The sequence below is a fragment of the Poecilia reticulata genome, chromosome 10 (assembly GCF_904066995.2).
Source record: "Poecilia reticulata chromosome 10, P_reticulata-male-v2, whole genome shotgun sequence".
NCBI classification, from domain to species: domain Eukaryota; kingdom Metazoa; phylum Chordata; class Actinopteri; order Cyprinodontiformes; family Poeciliidae; genus Poecilia; species Poecilia reticulata.
In genome coordinates, this window is record NC_088839.1 from 20,064,664 (window position 1) to 20,088,340 (window position 23,677).

At 38.5% G+C, this 23,677-nt stretch overlaps 2 protein-coding genes and 1 long non-coding RNA gene across 4 annotated transcripts; 2 read left to right on the forward strand and 1 right to left on the reverse strand.

Annotated features, from left to right (window-relative positions):
• Window positions 1-317: 317 nt before the first annotated feature.
• LOC103471443 (inositol-trisphosphate 3-kinase A-like) lies at window positions 318-7,282 on the forward strand. Its single transcript, XM_008420452.3, has 8 exons — window positions 318-571; window positions 742-1,589; window positions 2,414-2,498; window positions 3,421-3,634; window positions 5,029-5,233; window positions 5,315-5,416; window positions 6,470-6,541; window positions 6,636-7,282. Exons 1-8 carry the CDS (start codon window positions 475-477, stop codon window positions 6,858-6,860), a joined length of 1,848 nt encoding a protein of 615 aa, XP_008418674.1. The 5' UTR covers window positions 318-474; the 3' UTR covers window positions 6,861-7,282.
• Window positions 5,482-10,575, reverse strand: LOC145553083 (uncharacterized). Its single transcript, XR_014089272.1, has 2 exons — window positions 10,475-10,575; window positions 5,482-6,856 (listed from the first exon to the last, which is right to left on the reverse strand). It is a non-coding gene; the product is annotated as an uncharacterized LOC145553083 (long non-coding RNA).
• On the forward strand, window positions 8,413-22,916 carry nxf1a (nuclear RNA export factor 1a). Of its 2 annotated transcripts, XM_008420449.3 has the most exons (23): window positions 8,413-8,619; window positions 8,711-8,794; window positions 11,133-11,192; window positions 11,667-11,874; window positions 14,836-15,019; window positions 15,106-15,189; window positions 15,277-15,381; window positions 15,508-15,588; window positions 16,113-16,182; window positions 16,382-16,470; window positions 16,556-16,663; window positions 17,378-17,487; window positions 19,750-19,786; window positions 20,938-21,006; window positions 21,135-21,190; window positions 21,304-21,411; window positions 21,534-21,592; window positions 21,672-21,787; window positions 21,873-21,915; window positions 21,998-22,076; window positions 22,165-22,347; window positions 22,429-22,489; window positions 22,574-22,916. In XM_008420449.3, the coding sequence occupies exons 2-23, from the start codon at window positions 8,740-8,742 to the stop codon at window positions 22,610-22,612; spliced, it is 2,004 nt and encodes a 667-aa protein (XP_008418671.1). In that variant the 5' UTR covers window positions 8,413-8,619; window positions 8,711-8,739; the 3' UTR covers window positions 22,613-22,916. The 2 variants fall into 2 exon arrangements, with proteins under 2 accessions (XP_008418671.1, XP_008418672.1); XM_008420450.2 differs by lacking the exons at window positions 8,413-8,619; window positions 8,711-8,794; window positions 11,133-11,192 and adding an exon at window positions 10,825-11,065.
• The last annotated feature ends 761 nt before the right edge of the window (window positions 22,917-23,677 follow it).

Sequence of the window (23,677 nt, forward strand, 5' to 3'; positions counted from 1 at the left end):
CATTCATTTGTCTACAGTTTGTGCTATGGATTATCATCTTGATGCATGAAAGGCTTCATTTTGAAACCTCCCATCACATACAAATGTCAGTTTAGGCTTCGCTGGTATTCCAAATTCATTCAATTTTGTCTATGTAAACAAGCTTTCCTGTCACAGAAGCAACAGAAAAGTGATAAAATCTTGATGTTTTATATTTAGCAGTGGCTCTTTAATCTTTGCCAATCAGATGACTTTTCTCTTTCAGTTGTTTCCAGTTATACATTAAAAGCAACTTATTTTCACTAAGCGTTGGATTGTGTAATCTCTATCTAACGAGGACTGTTGGTGTGGCTGGTGTGATAAAAGTGGAGGGAGGACATGGCACTCCACACTGCCTGGCTCCGTCATTCCTGGATGTCATCCTGCCCTGAGGTGCTGTTGGCTGAGCTTCATCATCCAGCCCAGAGTCAAGCTTTGGAAACATAACGTCACCACATGCAAACTGTGGTTCCAGCGGAGAGAATGAGAGCGGAACGTAACTCTGCATCGGGCACAAGGCTTTGCTTCTCTGTGAATTCAACGCTAGATACAGGTAAGGGGAGTCCTGCAGCTACATGAGGATTTATTCAGCAGTTTGTATCATTTTAAGCAAAGTTTTAAAACAGTTTTTCTGCTTCTATTTTTATTGTACACTTGCAAATGCATTTCCTGAGTCGTATTCAAAACTGTAGCTCTCTTGTAAACGTTTCCCTGTTGTGCAAGCACATGTTGTATCCATGGAGCAGAATCGCCATCTTTGCTCCAGTGGGGAAACAAACATGGATACAGGAGAGGATCTGTCTTGCTTAAAGATGGAGGGGATCAAGGTGGAAGATTCTGACTCATGCACCGGACTCTCAGATGAGACACACCGACATCTGACAATCAGTGATGGGCCGTCCATTAGCTGCACTAAAGCCAGAGGCAAGTTTAGGCCAAGGCTCCTGGCTACCAAAAGCTTCCCCCCTTACAGTCAGTGCATCGGTGGACTGGGAGAAGACGAGGACTGGGACAGATATCTTGACTCAGACTCGCCCACTGCTTGCCAGTCGAATGCAAAGGAAGAGAAACCTGTAGCTTATGAGGCGGACGACACTGCAAAGTATTCCCGGGATGTTCTCAGAGCCAAATGGAAGTCGAGGAGGAAAGAGAAATTAGGAGGCAGCTTCGACGTTGGCACAGACGGCTGCGATAGATGGAGGCTGAGTGGGAAGAGGAGGGTGGAGAACAGTGGAATACAAGGAGAACACTGCGACGAGGACGAGGGGAAACCCCGGAGAGGCAAAAGCTCCAGTCTGAAGAGAGGTGGGAGCAGTGTGGAGAAGGAAGACGGGAAACCTTCTCCCACCTCTGCAGCTCACGAGAACAGCAGCAGTTTGGAGGACCCCGGGGGGCAGAGCCGGGAGGATGATGAGGTGATGGAGCCCTCAAGTCATCGGCATCCAATCCTCTCCAAGCTGTTGCATTCCTCCACCTCCTCGTCCTGTTCCTCTATCAACCTCTCATCAGAGAGTGATGAGGTCTTCAGCGACCTAGATGACGTCGTGTCTAAAAGAAAAACCTTCAAGAAGGTCAGAACACCTCATCCAGCAAACACTAATTCACGTTTTTCTGCACATTTTTAGGCATTTGTCCTGTTCATTACTCTGTTACATCTGTCTGCTCTGGTTTTCCATGGAAAAGAAATAAAACCATGTTTCTCAACTGTTCTTTGCGCCTGTGGTCCAGCTGATTTGCATGGGCTTGAAAGAGGACTTTGACATAGTCAGATTTGAATGGCGTTTGCATGGAAGCCTGCTGCTTCTGCAACAGATATGAGTAAAGGGAGGAGCAAACAGTGGGAGGACGACTAGAAAGTAGATGTTTCTCTGGCTTCAGTGTGTTTGAACTGTCAAGCGCTAAAGAAAAGTCATTAGTAGCAGGACTCTGGGTGATTAGGTTTACACTGCTTCAAATAAGCATTCTTCATCACTTAGAATAAAAACTAGAATAGGTTTAGTAGAATATAGATGCTTCTAAACAAGCAACGAAAACTGAAACCTTGTTTTCATGTTGCCTCAGTGTCTCTACTGAGCATGCTCAAATCTGCTATAGCTGTTTTTCAGTTCTTCTGTGCCACGTCTCAGTCTGGTAGCAGCTGTTTTGTGTATATACAAAGTAGATCTTAAGTTTACAGCTATGCTCTGTTGGGAGACAAAAAACAGGCATACATTTAACACTTCTCATTCTCCCAGACTTTCACAGAATATTTTCAATAAATAAGGCTAAGAAATTCCCATCCTGGAATAAAAACAGAAATGAAAATTTACAAAACCTTCAGATAAAATGTCAGCCTCATGATTCCAATGCATCTCTTACATGAACCAATTTTATTTTCCCTTTGATTGTCCCTCAGAGTCGCACATGGAAAACCTTCCTGACCATGATGCACTGGTCACTCAAGCGACAGAGCTCCTGGGTTCAGCTAGCTGGACATCAAGGCATGTTTTCATACTTCACTTTTTCACTCTTTCACGTGTTGCAAACACAAACTTAAATTTATTTTAATGCCTAATTGTAAAGAAAACGTAAACATAGTATTCTCATTTTTGTAGAAAGTATAAAATATTGTGTATTTGTATTCAACCCCACTAGTCAATAGTTTTGTTGAACAATTTCTCTATCAACTTTGCATGTCTAAAGCCTAAACCATCTTCCATTTTAAAATTCCAACTATGTCAGATTAGATTGAGCCTTCCCATTTCAGCACGTTTACATTGACCAAAACCATCCCGACCTAAACCATCCCATTGCTGTACGTTTAGGGTCATTGTTCTGTCCAGTCTCAAACAGCTCTGAATTTATCTACACTCCTGTCTCCATAGCATAATCATTCCACCATCATAGATGGCAGTTCTGTGGAATAAACAGTTACAGGATCTATGCATCTCCTCCAAAGTTATCACTGGCTTCTTGGCTGCTTTTCCTAAATCTTGCTCTCTTTGCTAACCCTGTCAGTTTAGGTAGATGGTCATGTGTGAGTTAGCAGGTGTGCCAGACTCTTCCCATTTATTTGATGGATCAAACAGAGCTGTGTGAGATGCTGCTTTAGTTGTTCTTCTCTGCTGTGTCGTTGGTCTTCATGATGCTGTTTGCTTGCTGATGTTCTCCACCAAACCTCTGAGGCCTTAACATTTATCACTTTGCATTAGTTTTTCCACATAAAATACCAATGACATTCCCTGGCAGTTTGTGACTGTAAAATGAGAAAGACACTGCTAGTTGTTGGATGTGAATCACTTCATGCCAATTATAAAATGTCTTTATTTAAATAATTGTGTAATTAAATTGAGTAGATCAAGATTTATTGTCTCCTAAATATTTTACTGCTTCTTGTATCTTACCATGTTCTTCTGGTACCAGGTAATTTTCAAGTTAGTAAAGGAGGGGAGGTGCTGAAGCTGTACAGTGAACTGGAGGCGAAGTGTCTGGACAGCCTGATGAGAGATCCGCTGAGGCCCTTCGTCCCGCAGTACTATGGTTTGGTCACCAGAGGGGAGCACTGCTACATCCGCCTGGAGGACTTGCTCAACGGTCTGAGGAGGCCTGTTATCATGGACTGCAAGATGGGAGTCAGGTATGGGTTTTCTCTGACCTTTTAACTGACTGAAGAAGATTTAAAAACAAGGAGATAGTTTGTTTCTTTTAAAAGTAGACTTTAACCTAATGTTTTGAAAAGTTAAGCTCGCTATATTACTTTCGGGGATAATTAATTTTCTTCCCATTCCAGTAGAGCTCTTGCTGGAATTTTTGTTAATAAAACGTGTTGTATTTACTAGAAAATGAGTTTATTTCTGTTTTTATGCTAACCAAATAGTCAGTTTATGATTTTAAATGACTTTATGCTGAAAATCAACTGATTTGAAACATAAGCGCATGATTGAAATGTTATGCGAGTATGGATGGATGCATGTTGAGAAGAAGCTGCTTATCCCTGCAGCAGACTCAGAGATCTGAGTAGAGGAAGAGGAGAGTGAATGACACCTGGTGAGTATTTGGATCTGGTCTTTTGGTAAGTTACCAAAGGAACGAAGTTGATCCTGGATTGGTTTAAGCTGAAGGAACTAAGACGGATATTTTGGCATGAGTGCTTTTTCTTTTTGACTTGGATTACCTGAAGGTGTATTGCAAGGGTGGACAGTCAGGTGAGTTATAGTTGCACAAAAGGAGAAGAAGGATCCGCGGGGAAATTGTGAGAGAAGATTTGTAATTCAGGTAAGTATTTTAGAGCTATATGGCTCTAAAGATTGATATCCAAAAATTTGTTCCTGTCAACCTCAGATTGTATAATTAATCTGTTAAACTGAATGTCTATTCTTTTAAATATATGTTCCAGGTATTTGATTCCTTTACACATCTAATGTTTTTATATTATTTTGTTGTAGGATGTCAAGGTTGTTCCAGATAAGTGTACGTTTTCATGGATTAAGTGAAGATGTCATTTTAGAAACTCCCACCATGCAGTCAAAGAGGAGCAGATATTAATATTTTTAAAGAATACATGTCATTTTATATTTGAGCTAATGAATAGTGGGTTCAAAATCTTTGTTGTTTCATAGAGTTTGTTTTACATCTAGGATTCATACAGGAGGCCTGCTGGATAAAAAGTAATGATGGAAACTCTAGTTCTCCTTTATCTTTGGTCTTCTTTAATACATCTTTTTAACATAACTTCAAAATAATTACTGTAGCTTGCAGCTCCACAAAACCAGTAGCTTTCCACAAATCTAATACTTTCATTAGCTTCTTTAGTTCAGATGAAACATGCAAACTTACAACCCTGCATCTGAAGACGAAGCTTTATATGGAAATGCAATAAGCAAAAACCAAAACTTTTGATTTCTTCCTATGAAGCAGATCTAAACAACTTTTCCTTAAATCTGTGAAGGATGGAAGTAGATTGAATTTCCGAAATGGTGCAAATTAAGGGCTTACTACCAGGATGTATTATGTGAGCATTTTCTCTTTCAGGACATTCCAGGAGGAGGAACTGGTCAAAGCCCGAACGAAGCCCAATTCGAGGAGCGACATGTACCAGAAGATGGTGAAAGTCGACCCATCAGCACCAACAGCTGAGGAACACGAACAGAAAGGAGTGACAAAATGGCGCTACCTACAGTGGAGGGACACAACCAGCTCCACATCCACCCTGGGCTTCAGGATTGAGGGCATCATGGTATGAGAGAGAAATGCTCAGTTCTAGCATTTCATTACAAACGATGACGTCCAACCGTGCAAAATGATTGCTGATTTGCAGATGGAGGATGGAAGTGTCCAACGGGATTTTAGAAAAATTCACTCCTTGACTCAGATCACAGAAGCGTTACTCTACTTCACCAGGAGCCAACTGGACACTCTGGTCAGTCACAGTCACACTGTAGCAGTGGAAAATATACCCTTGAATCAGATGACAACTGGAGAAGATTTTATTTAAATCAGATTTTATTTAAATCTGAACCAAATACAACCATTGTTAAGCTGTCAGAAGACCCATTTGAAGCTGCAACAACATGCTGCATGCAGAGATTTTCACTTAAAGTTTTAGAGGAAAACATGCAGGAGAAAAGTTTTTTAAAAGTTTGAAATTATTACCTAATTTGTTTCTGTTGGCTGAAGATGTTTTTCACATTCAGTCAGATTACAAGTACAGGCTTCAATGTAATTCATAATTTTTTTATGTGATATAGCAAAACAACAAACACAAAAGATGATCACCTTCCAACCCTAAATATGCAACCAAATGACAATCCAATGGTTTGGATTAAATAATATATCTGTGTTAGAACAACCCAGTAACTTTAGACTTGAATCCAATTGGAAAGCTGTAATGAAACAAGAACATTGTTGCTCACATCTCCATCCAGTCTGATTGAGATCAGGTCATTTTGCAATACCAAAGATGTGCAGCTGTAATTGGAGTGAAAGGTTGTTATACGAATGATTAAAACAAGACAAATTAATACAAAACCATTTGCAGATTTTCATATTCAACACTTCTAGAAAAAGAAAAAACATTTCTCACTTTGGCTCTAAATTTTAAATTACTTTGTGTTGGTGTGTTTCATAGAATCAAAATAAAACCCATTACAGTTATAATGTAACAGAATTTTAAAGTTCAATGGGTATAGATACTTTTGCGAGGCTCTATAAATGGCTTATCAAACAAAATAAATATTTTGAAATTGGTTACATACTTGACCTTTTCTTATCATTTTGGCTGCTTTTAGTTCATTTTTAACCAGCAAAATTTGGGGAAGCCTGGAGAATTGTTGGTGAAACATGGCAATAAATTCTGGCTATTTGGAGGAAAGGTTTTAACCTCACATGTACATTCTTTGCACTTTGAGTTTAATCATATATTGCCCTGTGATATTTGTGAAGCACATATATTCGTGTTTATGTGTGTTCTCAGAACGCGTACCACTCCAGGCTCGTGGACCTGAAAGATGCACTCAGGAGTTCAGAGTTCTTTCGAAAACATGAGGTTTGTAAACGGAGAGAAATGAAATCCACATACCAGTCCTGTTTTGCTTTGTCCTCATAGCCGTTCACTGAATCTCTTATTTCCTGAATCTCAGGTTATTGGCAGCTCACTCCTCTTTGTACACGACCACAGCAAGGCCAGTGTTTGGATGATAGACTTTGGGAAGACGATGCCTCTTCCTGACTCGAAGGAGGTCCAGCACGGCATCCCTTGGGTTGAGGGGAACAGGGAGGACGGCTACCTGATCGGTCTGACCTCCATCCTCACGGCTCTGAGCCAGGCCATCAGCCTGGCCGAGGGGCAACAGGAGGGCAGCTGAGTGGGAACATGGAAAGTGTGAAACATGAAGTTCTCAGAGTGTCTGTGACACCAGCACCTGGATTCAGGGATGAAGCAAGAACGATGGCTGCTTCAATGAAGCTGACATTCAAAGACATATGAAGTGGAAGCTAGTCTTGCTTATTGTACATCTGGTATGTACATACGCCAACAGTTTGAAGGGTTTTTAAAAAAATAAAGAATAAAGTTATTTCGTGTGTGTTTTTGTATTGCATGTTATATTTAAATGTTATGTATCTCTAAGAACGAGATTGCGCACAACCTCATGTTCTGCCTGTTTTAAGTCAGTACATGTTTGTATGTTTAGTGGTAGCTGTGCTTTTTGATAAAGAACTGATGAAACGCACATGTCGCTTTTCATGATCTATGAAAAAAAAAAAAAAAAATATATATATATATATATATATATATATATATATATATTTAATTCCAATGAAATGTTTAATTATTTTTTACTTTTGGTCTGGTGGTCAGACATTTTATACACTTATGGTATGGCAGCGCAGGTTAAGTTAAATAAACAATTGCAAAACTCTGTTCACCTCATTATTACATTGATATTTGGCACAAAAATAAGGGAATGTGTGTAATCAATTCCGTGTAGCAACAAGATTTTTTAGCAATAAATCTTATGTAGGTGTAAAGTCTAAATCTTTTAAAATGGCAGATCATTTGTAATAAAAATGCATTTGTGTGCTGGCAACCAGAGTTGAGCCTGGGTCAAGCCCAAGTAAATTGTCTGTTAATTTTCTATCTTTTTATTTTTTAGGAGTTTGTTTGGAGAAACAGTGGATGATAACCATGCTCATCATCAGTTTAGTCACACACTGATGTGGGACACAATCCAGTTCTTCAACCAGAATTTGCTGCAGTATGGTTGTGTAGGCCAGTGTGGCACAACCCCTACTCCCAAACTCATCCATTAAGAGTTCATTAATTTCTGGAAATTAGCAAAAGGATATAAAAAAATAATCACTTTCTAGTTTTAGTTTGTTTTTTATTTGTTTAGATTTGAAAATATTCTTTTGGCTTATAATTACCTAAATGACTTAGCACCAGCATACAATAAAAATTCACTAGATCTTCTGGTTCAAGTCTACTCTGCATCCCCATAATCAAAGCCAAACAAGCAACAATTGAGTTGTTATGATCCAATAATCTGGAACACACTAACAGAAAACTGCAAAACTGCTGAAACACTGAGTTCATTTAAATCAAAAACCCATTTGTTTAGAGTTACATTTCATAACTGGAATGTTTTGTCTTTTGCTTGTTTTATTTCCCCTTCTAATCATTTGGAATTGTCTCGTTGCTGAAAATGTGCTATACAAACAAAATTTACTTGCCTAAAAGTTGGTTATATACATTTTTTTTAATGCAGAGAAAGGTGAAATAGGTGGCATTACACATATTAAAATGACTGAATCCGAGTCTGGTCGCAGAATCTGTGGGTGGCTAAATTCGACATTGCAGGTTTTGGTCCATTCCAATAGGCGGCGCCATGACGCAGTTTGTCCACTAGCGAAATCTTAGCCGTTCGTGATACAAACTGAGCGGGACATAGACATTCACCCCCCAAGAGGTCCTTTTAAATATTTTCAGAGAGTGAATGATGATATTTAAGTAAATTAGTGGGTAAAAATTGTTCAATAACGTCTTGGATAGGAGAAAAATGAAAACCGTCGCGCTAATTCCAACAGCTAGCTAAAAGCTAAATTCAACCGCTCTTCCACGCTCAGGTAAAGATGGAAAGCAAATAAAGTTGGTGCATCAGGACTTTATGAACATTTTAATTGACTTGTTTGTTGTGCTACATTATACTGTTAACAGGCTAATACATTTGAGGACCCTGATTGGTAATGTTTCGGAGAAACTACCCTAACCTAGCCGTGGTGACCCGCGTTATAAGTGACGGTAAGTGATCCAAGTTACACCAAATTTCTCAAGTTAGCCTCTTGTTGGCCTAGTTTCCACATAACTGTTCAATTACCTGCATATTTTTCAGTTAAAATTTAAATACAGGATAGAATATATTTAAAGGTAAATAAATCGCAGTTGGCTTTTTCGGCGCCTGAATTCAGCACCTGCTGCGTCTAATTTATTTCCACTTGACGTGGAGAAAAGTAGTCTTAATGTCTGCTGAGGAATTAAAGATTTGGTACTAAAGAGAGCCTTCAAATTGTTAAGTTTAGCAAGAATAACTACTGTCGGGGTGTTTTCCTTTATCAGGAATCACTGCCAAAATAAAGAATTTCCTTTCCATTTTTGTTCTTGGGCATCTCGTTAATAATACCTCACTTCCTCCTAGCAGTGGAATAACTGTAGACATTCTGGTCTGTCAATAATAATAATAATAATAATACCTCGCATTCCAATACATATTTGAATGCTTCACCAACAGCTTAAAACTATAGTTTTTCAAATATGATGAATTTTTAAAAATTGTCTTTTGTGCTTCATTTGCTTGTGCTAAACCCATTTTCTCTAGTATGCGTCTTCCTGTGATGGACTGACCACCTGTTCAGTACTGTACTCTGCTCATTGAGAGCTGGAGAGAGTAGGGGGGGGGGGCAGCATCTTTGTGATGCTCTGTGGAATAAGGGAGTTGTATGAAATGGATTGATGAAATTGAAGAATGGTTAATAATGTCTACTACGTCTGTTGAGGCAGATTTTTGCATATGTAATAGTAAAAAAATGCAGATTCCCCATAATGCACATAAAGCAGAAAAGAAAAAAAATGAAAATGCTTTATATGACTAAGTAGTTGTGGGTTACTAAGTTTTTTGTTTGTTTGTTTTCTTTTTTTGCACAATTGAATTAAACTAAAACTAAAGCGATGAAGAAAAGTGATTGAAATCAATGTCATAATACGGTGTGTGATTTTAACCTTGCTCTTTTATTTTAAATAGCTTGCAACACTGTTTGGATGCATACAATGCTACATGAGTGTCAGTGTGTGTAGGTAATTGTAGTTATTTAGCTTAACATTAACCCAATCCCCTTACCATGGATGGGACGTCGTTCTAACTTTTGAGAGAAATTGATCTCTGTATATGGTGTACAGAGGGGACACACTAAAGTGATTATTCTGTAAAAGAGAAATGAAATCAATAATTAAACCAAAGGTCAAGAGACGATGGCAGAAACAGTGGGGAAAAGAAATAAGTGGCCAGTGACTTAACATTCAGAGAAAGCTGGTGAAATAGAAAGGACACAACCATACCCAAGGTTACTGAGTACATTTCTTAAATTAGAGAAATTATACAGATTATTATGAGTTTTATTTTAAAAAACAAACAAACAATGGACCATTTTTTATTGTTAGACACCAAGCAATGAGAGAAGTGAACTGGTAGGTAATTTATAAGACACAAAATTTAAACTGGACATACAGGACCTTTAGGACAACATTTGTTGATTGAAATATTACTTTTTTTTTGTTAAGATAGCTCAAAAACACTAAATTAATAGCGACAATATGTACTTTCATTTGAGCAAAATTATGGAGTATTACCCAAATTTTACTCTTATTTGAGTAATATTTCCGGCAGTGGGTTATCGTAAATAAATGTTTATTTGCTTATTTACTTACGGATTTTGTTCGTCCTGATTAATACTTCTTCCCGCATGATGGCGGTAATTCACAAAAGCTTTGCTTGCTAGCCACCTGTGAAGAAGAAGACGACGGAAAAAGACCACAAACGGGCGCCCCACATTTTGTCGTTGTTGTAAAGTTGCTTTCAGCGCAAAACCCTCCTTGCAAATTTGATAAATCTTACTACCGATATCATAAAAATTTAACAGCTGTTATTTTTTATGCATGTTTCTTGTTGCTGTGTGTTCTCTTCTTGTTAAAACTGACTTTAAAAATAATATGCCCCGCCCTCTATTTTTGACCCGGAAAAGAAATGGTGTTGCTTCCGTCGTCTTCTTGATCACGGGAGGCTCGCTAAGCTATGCTAAAAGCTAGGACGAACCCCTTATGACGTCCTAGTTTCTTTTGTTTCATCCGGAGCCATGTGGGATGATTGATTTGTTTTCATCGTCTCTGGTTCGCATTTTATAAAAGAGAAAAGTCGGGGCCCACGGATTGTCTTCCCCTACAAGGGCTGCTCTTTTCTTTTTTCGACTCAGAACGAACACTATAGAAAGAATATGGCGGACAGCGGGCATTACTACAACGGTGAGTACCACGTTTACTGTCGCATTAACCTCACATCTGCTCTCCTGCTTTCACCACTTCCCTTCAGGCCATGAAGACTTTATGGTGAAGAGAGAGGTCACACAAGCAGATTTCACTGTCCACAGAGGTAACATGTGGACATGTAGATTACAATTAAAGTGTATAGTTTTAATGTGTCTTTTTCTTATATTATTTAATTCCTAGAGATTAATATAGTTCTAGACTTTTAATAAAACCTATAAGTCAAAAACGCAAAGCCTTGCGTTTTGACATAGAGGGCCTTTTTTAAATGAACTGTCTTCCAGTATAAGTTTTGATCAAACGGATTGAGATTTGGAGATATTTTCGTTATCCCTTATTTTTTTTACATTGTATACAGAAATGTGATTTTAGCTAATACAAATACAAGCGAGTAGTTTTAGTAGGTAAATTTATGATTCACATTTTGTCCATTCAGTCTGTTCTTTTTCCAACAAAGAATAGATTTCTAATCTTTAAATGTTTGCTCTCTTAAGAAATCTCTTAAGTCCATTTTGAGAGGACTTGCTTTGCTCTGTCAATTTTATGATACTCAACTCTTATTTATTGTTTACCCTGGCAGAGCATGATGACAGAACCGCCCCATTTCGCACCCGTAAAGGCAGAGGACCCAAGGGTCGGCCATTTGACAGATCTCGGAGGGACCGCCAGCGAGGCAGTCACTCAGGAGGGTTTGGAGGCCCCGGCCCCCGGTCCAGGCTGCTGGAGGATACAGATGGAGATGTTACTATGAGTGACAGCTCACAGGACAGCAGCTCGCAGAACAGATTGTAAGTGTTTCTGGACTGATTCTTGTGAGCTTATTACATAATAGGCAGTGTGCTCTCTTCTTTGTGAGTAGATTTGTTTCTCAGCAGGACAATTTTCTGAGCACAGTGTGAATTTAGTTTAAAAAATATAGTTTAAAACTAAGTCCAGTCTTTGGATGCTTACCTTCCAACCTACTTTTAACCGCATGACGCATAAGTAGGTGGTTCTAAGTTTGTGGTGTCCATGGTCAGTCCTCAAATGCCTTCTTATTTTAGATGGCCCACCCCACCCCCATTCATGCACTGGAACAATTTGTCAGAAGGCTTCTGCACAGCTATATGACCTGCTGTTGCTACCTTGCTGTTGCCTTAGTTACAGGTGCTGCTGTGGTTTCAGCCTTCTCAGTAAATCTAGTTGCATATCAGCAATGCTCTTCTAGCTGTAGAATTAGCATCAACTCTGATCATTTACACAAAAAGCTGAATCTTTTTTTATAGTTTTATTCACACAACTTCTTACGGAATGTTTTTTGTTGTTGTTGTTGTAGAGGACAGAAATACTTTTCTATAAAATCATCTTCCCTAAGCAAAACATTTTGAGTAACAGAGAAGCTTTTTATTCATGGGAAGCCCCAACAACTCAAAGGCAGATGAAACTGAAATAATACATTCTCTGCTGTTGGCAGTCACAGTGACAGGAAAGGAAATTTGTGTCCTGCCCATCAAAAGTATTTGGCAAAACAGTCTTAGGACTATAGAAATTAAACATCTTTGAGATCGTCTCTGTAGCTTTTGCTGTTGTGAATGCAGAGCTGCTTTGTCTGACATGATTATAAACAAGAATGTAAAAGTATTTAGAATCTTGTTTTCAGCTCCATCATTTCAGACATGAAGGTAGCTACTGATAAACCTGCTAAGCTGCTTTGTGTTCAGTGAGTGTGGAGATTCCACTGTGACGACAAAGAAACGCAGCCAGGTTTACTGTCCCGGATCAAGTTGTACTGGACTCTCTGTGTACGTTTGATGGATAAAAAATGAAGTTGTGGAACTTATCTTAAAAACATTAGATTTTTTTTCAGAGCTTATCAGTCTACAACTTCACATATAAGGTAAAGCTAACAGAATTTGTGCATTAGGTGGGAAGAAAATCTACCAACAGTGTAGAGCCACTAATACGGGAAATTATTTTGTTACATTATTATATCTGCCACCATTAAATATATCTGATAACAGATATTGTAAAGTTGGTGAAACATTTTGCATTATTGACTTTTAAGTCATTGAGAAAAATAGTCCTTTGTAAAAATGTATCCAAAATATGTAGAATAGAAGGTAAAGTGTTTTTATGCCATCAGTTGAACTTAATAAATATTTACAATAAATAAAAAAAAAATTCCAAATAAATATTTGGGAACTATTTGTTTGGTAATTTTTTGGATATCATTTTGAAAAGCTTCAAATTTGACCCTCAAAAAAAGTTCTTAAGTTTGGAAATCCCCTAAATAAACATATGAAAAGCAGTAAATAGCATGAATGACAATCATGTTTACAAGAGTATTGCACTGCTAAACCTCAGTATAGCTCAGAGTAGTGTACTCAGTATATTACACATCAGTGTGTTGATCCTGAGGCCTTTGATAAAGAACAGCATATAGAGTTCTAACAATTTGTCCGGATCCAAATGAACTCAATTTGTCATCTGTTCTGTGATGCTGTCTGCTATTCAGCAGCTTCTTCTCTAAATGACAAAAAACTTTTAAACCAGACAAAACGTGCAGTTAAAAGATTTGGACAGTAAGCAAAATCCTGTTCCAAAGACAGCCTTGTTTCTTTTATTTTATTTGACCTTTTTTGGGTTTTGCAGACGTGCCATTCCCTGCTAAGCCTTTAATTAACCTCCTGTTTTAACTGTTTCTGCGCCACTGTCCAAGAAATATTTGTGGTAAATGTGAATGAAAGAATAAACAAAACAAGGAGAATTAACATCAGCTTTGTGGAGATTTAAAATGTCAACTGTGTTGGAGCTCTGTAGTCTTCCATGAACAGCTAATATACATTAAAGGGAACCAATTCTGCAAAATTACCAGTTAGCATGTTTTCATACTGCCATTTGGGTTTTAACTGCTTCTAAACACAACCGAACCTTTAAAAAAAACACCCAACTGTTTTGGCAATAAGATGATGGGGTTTTTTGTTGTCTGAAAGATGAGCTATTTCAAAAACTTTAGGAATGTAACCCCAGGGTAGCCCAGACTGTTGCCTAGCAACCCAAGCTGAGCTCCAGCATGTTTGTTCAGCTGGTTTTACCACTATATGTGCTGTACAATGGTTATTGGAAAAGGCAAGTGCTTTGTTGTTGACTTTACCATTCAGAATCTACTTGTTGCGTTCTTGTTGGTTGTGCAGGAGGCTGAACTTCTGCTTTTCAAAGATGTATGATTGTATAATTGCTCTTCTACTTGCAGCCTTCTTCTTGTGTGAGTATAAATGTTGAGTTAGGGGTTGCGGCCAGCAGCAGGTTATTTGGATTTAAAGCGTCAAGAGGCCCTAAAACAGCTCATTAGGAAAGAAGCTCAAAATAGGCAGAACTGAGAAGACTAAAATCTCATTATTGAAGAACGGAAATTAAGCATGACATAGCAACTTTTAACATTGTAAGAGATCATATGAAACTCAGGGGTTTTTTAGAGCAACATTCCTGGAGAAATTCAGCTCATTTAAAAAAAAAAAACAAAAAGCAACATCGTTTCTTGCGCATAAAGATACAAACTTTGTTTTGAATGTTAACCTCACCTCTGTTTTGTCTGATTTTCAACTCCATTTGTTTAGAAGCAATAAATATTTATTTAAATTAGGATGTCTGTTGAGCATAAATGTTTATTTTAAATAATAATAATAATATATATATATATATATATATAATATACATATACATACGTAGGACGTTTTAATTACAAAAATCCCATTTTTGTTGTTCTTTAGCAATCCTTATGGAAGACCATCTCGGAAAGTAGATGGACGGTTTGACAGAGAAAGGCGGCAGGGGAAAGAAGGAGGAGGGGGAGGGGGAGGAAGAGGAAGGGGACTTCCAGGAGGTGGCAGCAGTGGTTTCAGACCAGACCGACCCGGAGGCGTGAGAGGCCGGTTAAGCTGGTACAAAGTAACGGTGAGGTGATTCTATATTGATCATGTTGATATCCCTGCACTTTAATTTATCAACCGAGATTATATTGAGCGTTTTCTGATCGCCAGATACCACATGGAAGAAAATATGAAAAGAAATGGTTGATTACAGCTCTCCAGAACATCTGTGCGATTCAATACACACCTGTACAGGTGAGTGCTAGCGCTGCCTCATTAGCTTTTCTTGATGAATATTATAGAACAGTGACTGAACTGTTATCTCCTCATTACTCCATCTAGTACCACGTTGACCATCACAGGGCCCATTTCTATGTGGAGGATTCAGCTGCAGCCAACGCTCTGCGCAGATGTTCTCACAAGATCACAGATTCAGACGGCTATAAGGTATGATGGAGCGCCTTCTGATTTTGTCTCACACTTGAATTGAACAATTTTTGTCATAAAGCTTGTGCACAACAACTCAGCTGCATTTATCCATTTACTTTCCTTTGTTTCCATCGGTCCTTGTAGGTGGAAGTACACGTTAACCCAAGTAATCCACCATCCTTCCTGCAGTCGGACCTGAAGCCTGAAGACTTGGAGCACCTGAAGGTGAGTGCCGGACATTTGAAACCCTCAGTTTTTTTTCTATTAAAAATAATCTTTCCGATGTTGAACAGTACAGTTTAGCTTAATTTTTTTTTTAAACCATGGCAAATAAAAACAGAAGTTGTCTCCTTCATGTATTTTCATGAGTAGAAAAAAAGTTCAACAAATCGCAGAAGGTTCTAAAGAACTTGGTAGAAGAAAAAGGAGAAGAAGCCATTCCATGACTAATTTGTTTTCATGTTCTGAGTTAGATGGAGTTCAAAGTGGAGCAGAAGTGTTTTTAAATTCCCATTTCACAAGTCATTTTAATTTACTGAATGTAAATGATGATGTAAAAGCTCCAGTAAGAAGTTCCTAGGTGTGCAGGCTTAAACACAGCAGCTCTGGGAAAGAAATGGATAGTTAAAAAATATCTAATTGCATTGACTAGAAATGGAAGAAATGCATAGACTAAAACGGCATGTATAAGCCTTCATCTCTGAGGAGGAGGAGCTCATTCATGAATGCTGATGTTTTATCTTTGACAGCAATGCATGGCGAAACGCTTTGATGGTTCCCAGCAAGCACTTGACTTGAACAACATTCGAACTGACCCAGGTATATAAATATTTTTCTTCATGAAGAAGTAGTGAGATCTTTTATTTTTTGGCTGTACAGTAAGTCTTGCAAAGTTTGTTTTGTAATGAATTAACATTCTGTTTTTGAGTTCTTTGTAGTCCAAAGCATAAAGATGTGTTAACTTCTACATCAGCTCAGTTAGCCAACACTACAAATGGATTCGTGTTTGTTTTTCCAGACTTGGTGTCTCAGAACATTGAAGTCATCTTGAACAGAAAAACGAACATGGAGGCAGTCATTAAAATTATTGAAGAAAACATTCCTGAGGTGAGATTCATGGTGATCATCAGATAAGCAGAGATGTGAAGAAAGCATCCAGTTGAGCCACTAATGGTTCTTTTCATCTTTCCAGCTGGCGTGTTTGAATTTGAGTAACAACCGTATTCACAAACTGGACGATCTTACTGACTTGACGACCAAAGTGCCAAATCTGAAGGCGCTCAACCTTTCTCAGAATGAGGTGAGACGAGCTACTAAACTGACCTTTAAGACCCAGGGTCACGAGTGACTCTTTAAATCATCGGGATATAAATGTTAAAGAACCAATTAATGCTTTTAATGACTGTAAAAACAAATGCAGATTTTATATCAGTTTTTCAGATTTTTTACGGGATAATAGCTTTAGATTTTCACACAAGAGTTATATTAGTACCAGTAATATCTTTTTACATCAAATTTTCTTGCTGTTTGGTTAAACCTATGCTTCATTTCCTACCAATGTCAACATCACAACTAAGCGCAGGCATCCATCTTGTTTTTGCAAAATGATGAATTTCTTCTTGTAGATAACTTATAATTTTATCAGAGATTATAAGTTCTTTTTTTTTTTCTTTAGAAAAGGTTTTGTACCATTTATGACTAAAGTTTTATTTGGCTGAACTGAGGGCAGAAATAGCTGTATTGTAAAGGTTGCAGACCTCTGATCTAGAGTCAGTTCTTCAAACTTTTTCTGAAAGTAATTGGTTTTACTCCATTTTATTTTTCGAGTGTCAGAAAATATAAATTCATGCCTGGTATTTATCTGTCACCTAAAATCCTATTAAATACATTAAAACTTGTGGTTTAAAGTGAAATCTTTAAAAGCATATAAATACTGCATTGCATTGTAATATGCTAAAAACATTTTTTCTCACACCACCTGTCCTTTTGTCTGTTTCTTGTGTGGATATTTTAGTTAAAGACTGATCGTGAGCTGGATAAGTTAAAAGGCCTGAAGCTGGTGGAGCTGTGGCTGAGCAGGAACCCTCTGTGTGACCTCTTTAAGGATCAAGCTGCGTACATCAGGTCAGTCAACGATGCTGTGCGGTGACGGCAGATGTTTTTGCAGGGGAATACCAACATAGCCGTATGTGATCTGGGAGTATCACCGACCAAACGAGATAATCCTCCACTAGAGTTGTTTCAGGTGTTTGTTTTATTCAACCATAACTACTTATTTTACAGAGCAGGGTGAACGTTTGGACCAAGCAGCTGATGTCAACTAAATACTTTGTTTGTGTCTGTAAAGTAAACAGAAACCATCTTAACTACAGCAGGACAGATGGTGCCCCAGAGAACTGATAAACAAAGCCATTAATAAGATTATTTCCAAAGCTCTGATTGCGTAATGTTTGTACTTGCACCAGAGCACAGAAAGTAGTTCAAGACATGCAGAAGTTTTCTTTGTATTTGCATTAAATGGCAATAAAAATGTTTACTGTCCAACTTTTTCCTTTCACACTGCTAGCTAAACATTCCTCCCTTCCAAATGTTGCTGCGAGGACTCCAGACTGCAGAATAATCTGGTCTTTCTTTCAGTTTGCTTAAACCCATTTCACTCTGAGCGTTCAGCCTCTTGCTGGCAGTTTTCAGTGTCACTTTGGGGAATCTTTTTCAGCTTTGGTTCTCTGGTTATGGTTCTCCGTTGATGCTCTACCCGGCACTCCCCTGCTGTCATTCTACATAGTTTTCTTCTCATCTGTTGCTAAACACACAATCCTCATATCAAATCCTATCAAAATAAATTCAGAGTGACGCAGAAAGAAAAAAAAATGTTTTGTGCATTCCCAAACTTGGAAGTTACAGCACTGCTGTTTGCATGTGCTGTATTGGAAAAGGAAACTCATTGCCATCTTGAAAGATGTTTGGACGAAGCAAAGAAAATGTGCAGCCATTTTCTCCCCTCCCCTCACAGCATCAGTGCCCTGTCGGCGCCTGTCTCAGGCGAGTATGGAAGGCTGGATAGCCTATGACGGGTAAGATCCCACCTCGAAACCTCGGGACGACCTAAGGCAGGCACAGTCACGATTACTCGGCCTCAGTCCCCCGTGAGCTCAGGCTCAGCGAAAGCATGGCGAGACGAAACCGAAGAGTCGGGACTTCACAGGCCAAGCCGTTTGGGCAGAGGTGGAGCGGGATTTACCACGGATCACTGATCCATGTGAAGAGAGCCAAAGAGAGAAATTTAGTCTCTTCCAATATGTCTGATCTTACGGGCTACAACAGCCCCCCGCCCCTGCTTTACAGTGCAATAAACGGAAATGTTGGCAGGTAGCCTTCATCTTAGAAGAAACGGATTCTCAAGTTGAAACATGGCACAAAAAACACCCAGAAAACTCTTCAAGTTTCCAAAGGCTGCAGCCGGCACACAAAAAAAATCACTTTGATAAGCAAATGGTGCTGCATCTCTCACTCCAGTTGTCTCAACTGTTCACGTAGCTGCTCTGTAACAAATAGAGCTAAAAAACAAACAAAAAAAAACTGAAAAAACACACATCAAAAAAAGAGTTGTGCTAACTCCTAAAACTATGCTACCAAAGCTGTAGCTGCTAAGCTTGTTCAGAAGAGGAAAACTATAAAATGAGTGGTGGGACTGCTGGGTCCAGCTGCTTCTGAGACCTGCTGTCCTTTTGTTTTTTCAGCTCTGTCCTCAGGTTGTCTATCTCTGCTGCTTCCACACAGTTTAGTGATTGACTCCGAATATTGGGACCCGTTGTGATCGTTTCTATGTGAAACTGACCTTATATTTTTTACCCAGACGTAGACTCGTCTCTTCCTCAACATCTTGGCGAGAGTTTTGTGGGGAGAGTTAACACAAGACTGGCGGTAACCACCTCTCTCCCAGCCATGCATAACCTCTTTGTTTTACTAACTCAACATGGATGTGCATCCTGGTTTTCAGCTCAGTCTAGTAGCTGCTGGTGTGTTTGTATGCGTGTACTCCTAGAAAAGTGTGCTTGTGTTGCTCCTCCATGTCAGATCTTTGTATATCACCAAAATGGGGGGGAGAGCGTGAGTATACTGCTGGTAAGTACTCTCTGGGCTGGGAGAAGGGTGCATAGCATAAAACCGAGGGAAGACTCAGGGTGTTTGTGTACATTTGGAAGACAAAGTACTCTTGTTGCTGTAGTGTACTCATTATTTAATCTACATGATGACATTTGAAGGAAAAAATAGCATTCTGAAGTTAAATTGGGTCAGCTGGGGATCTGCTTAATTTTTCCTGTTTGCGTTTTGGGTGGTGTAGGATGATAATCTTATTTTTTTTTGTCGTTTTTTCTGCACCAGTGCCGTGCGGCAGAGGTTCCCCCGGCTCCTCAAGCTGGTAGGTCCACATATTCATCTGTCAACGTCACTGCTTATCAATTATCATCATCACCATCAACTCGTCTCTACTAACTGGTCATATAAAACTAATGCATCTTGAAAACTTGTTCTGATGACTTCTTGGCATTAAAACTATTTTATGCATCTTGTTCTTGGTCATATTTTGACACAGTACAACCACAGGCTAAGATAGGCCATCTGTAGGCAGATGAGGGAAGTGAAGCATTTATTTTTTTCTCCAAGTCCAATCCAAATCTTAGAGGTATAAAGTGCATTTTTATTCAGGCTCCCTGTGCCACTCCTTCCACTGCAATTAAAGCTGCAGCTTTTTGTGTTGTGTCTCGACCAGCTTCACATGTAGAAAGACTGACATTTTTTATATTCTTTTAGATTTATGGATGATTTATATCACTTTTTGCCACATATCCTCAGTTAGTTTTAAGTCGGCACTTTGAGCTGTTGAAGATTGCAGGTGTCATATATATGCAGTATTTTTCATAGTTGTTTTTCGATTCTAGTCTGTTGCCCATTCCATCTTCACATCAGCTCTGAGTGGCTGCTCTCCCTACAGGAGAAATGTGTCTACACTGCAAAACCACAATCTTATTTTTAATCTACTTTTTCAGAAAGATACAGGAGCTTGTTTTAAGTTAATAATTAGTTCATGTTGATGGAAAAAGTGCTAGTTCCACTCGCAGATTATTTCACTTGTAAGACGTTCTTCCATGTTATATATAAAATGCATTTTAAAGAAATTATTGCCTTAAAACAAATTTCTTTCTTACTAAGGAAGCTTATTTTGTGTTTTCTCGTACTTTGTGTACTAAAATATTTGCACTAGAAACTAGACCGGAAACACTTTGTAAGATTTAGTTTTTACAGTGCAAATGCATTCTACACCTAAAGATTTTCTTTATTTAAATCTGAAAATCGGGTATCAGCTTCCATTCACGTCACAACAGAAATGTGCTGCTTCACTTTGTAACATTACGCTCTCAGTACAATACAACCATAATGCGGCAAAATGTGAACATGTTCTGTCACATTATGAATATTTTGTCGCTGCTCTGTTTACATGGGTTGACATGCAGATGGTTGACCAGAAGAATCTCTCATGATGAATCTGTTTTTCCTCTGGTTTCCTCTCAGGATGGACACGACCTCCCACCTCCTATTGGATTTGATGTTGAGACGCCGACTGCAATCCCACCCTGCAAGGTTCGTTCTTTACTGTTGCACTCGGACTGTTATTTTCCTTCTATAGTAGCTTGTCTGTTTATATTAATGCTTTATTGTTGAATATGCTCTTTAATGTGCCTTAAGAACGTCTTTATTTGTTCATTTAGGGAAGCTGCTTCGGATCAGATGAAATCAAGTCCCTCATCCTTCGGTTCTTGCAACAGTGAGTTTTAAATTTTATCATGTTGCATATTAAAAAAAAATAAAATTCTCCTGTTGTATCCTGTAACACTCTGGAACAACGTGAGAGAGCCTGAGTGTTTGACCGTGTTGCAGGTACTACAGTATATACGACTCTGGGAACAGGCAGCCTCTCCTGGATGCTTACCATGATGGAGCCTCATTATCCATCACTACACCCTACACCTCCCAAAACCCCTCCAGGTAGGACAGTGGTACAAGAAGCTACTGAAATTCCTCAGTTGCTCTGATTTCATTTAGGAAAGTTTTTTTGTCTAGAGGATGCTTCTAAAATCTGAGCTTAGCAGCTGTATTTTTGTGTTTAGGAGCAGTCTGGGCGAATACTACAAAGACAGCAGAAACCTGAAGAGGATCAAAGACTCCAGTGAGTTTAAGATCTTCATCCCATGTTTTTGTCCGTTTCTTTTAGATGCCTGATGTTTTTTAATTTTCTCTGTCTTTAGCAATGAGATTTCGGCTTCTGAAACACACTCGACTGAACGTTGTGGCGTTCCTCAACGAGCTGCCAAAAACGCAACACGACATTGCCTCATTTACCGTAGATGTGAACACCTACACCGTGAGTCGAAGCTTATTCCAGAATCCTTCACGTGATCTTCTCTTCCTGTTTGGTTCCTCTGTTCAATAATATTTTCTTTTTACAGAATACACTACTATCATTCACAGTCAGTGGAGTCTTTAAAGAAGGTAATTTTGGGAAGTTCTTTATTTAAATTTTAGTTTTTATCCACAATAAAATTTTGAGCTGAATGTTTTGTTTTGTTTTCAGTTGTTGTTGATGGGAAGTCCAGAGAATCTACGATGGCCTTCTCCCGGGTCTTCATCACCGTCCCAGCAGGAAATTCCGGGTTAGTTTATTAAATGGCCATCAATAGGTGTCACATTTTTGTGAAAATAATAAACCTTGCAAATATAATCTCGATTCTCTGTTTTCAGTCTGTGCATCGTGAACGATCAGCTTTTCATCCGAATGGCCACCACAGAGGAGATCCGCCGAGCGTTCGTGGCTCCGGCCCCGACCCCGTCTTCCAGTCCCGTCCCAACCCTCACCGCACCACAACAAGAGATGCTCACTGCTTTCTCGCTAAAGTCTGGCATGAATCTGGAATGGTCACAAAAGTGAGCCTTGTCTTCAGAAACACTTCTTAAAATAAGTCAATTTATGAGGAAAGTGTACTAATATTTTGAAAACCTTTGCAGGTGTCTGCAGGACAATGAGTGGGATTTCAACAGGGCAGCACAGATTTTCACCCAGTTGAAGGTAACATTTCACACCAATGTTCTTTTTTTTTTTTTTTAAATGATTCGGTAAGCTGAAACCCTAATATTCTTCTTTTCCGTACAGGCGGAGGGCAAGATCCCAGATGTAGCCTTCATCAAGTGAATGCTTCCAGTCAAACCTCTGTGAAATAAAATCAGCTGTAATTTTATTTAATAATTTTTTCTTTTATTGTTTACTTCTTATCAAGATTAGGTCTACCTGTGTTAACTATTTTACCTGCTAAATGGCAACTTTGACCTGAGGGCTAATGATGCAGTTTTTGTTGTCAATGCAATGTTACTTGATAGTCATTTGTATAGACACTAGTGGAAATGTTCATAGGATAAAAACATAGTCAGGATTAAAATTTGTTAATCTGAATTCCTTATTGTTGTACGTTAAGCAATAAAATATATTTTGACAACCATTTTACATCTTTTTCTTGGATCGTAATTAAGTCAAAATTACAAAAATCTATGCATATTTGCATTTGACATAAGGAAATTAAACCTTTGTAAATAATATTAGTAAATAGTAATAGTATTTTACCTGCAGATGTATCCTTTGCTACTAATAATGAAGTGTACAAGAAAGAAATACTAAGGTTAATGCATGTTGGGCAATGCAGTTTTTTTACTTAAAAATTAAATGTTTGCATTTTCATATGCATTTCTAAGTGGATACATAAAAATGCACAATGGGACCATTTTTATTTTCTTTGTCAGAGTAATTAAAATACTTGATTACTAAAATTGTGAGCTGCAGGCCTAGATTTGTCATATTTGAACAGTAAAAATGTGTGGGAGGGAAGATTTGGAGGTATAAAACCCGATCTTAGACAAACTAGCATACCTGTATTGTGGATATAACAAGATATTTCTTTTTATATACTGGATTGTAATATTTGTATTAAAATTGGACCAAACATTAACTGAAAAATCTGGTCTTGTAAAATATGGGCATTTTGAATTTGATGTTGATAGAAGCGTGATAGCCTCACACTTAAATGTAATATTACATTTCAAAGGACTTGTAACAGATTACTTTTGTAATCTATTTATTACTACATAAATATGTAGTAATAGTAAATTAACATGCCCTGTGTAAAATGGCGCTTGGCTAGCGTCCTCCTGCTTCCGGGGTTTGGTTTGTCTCGGTGACGTATTACGTACTAACGCTCAACGTACT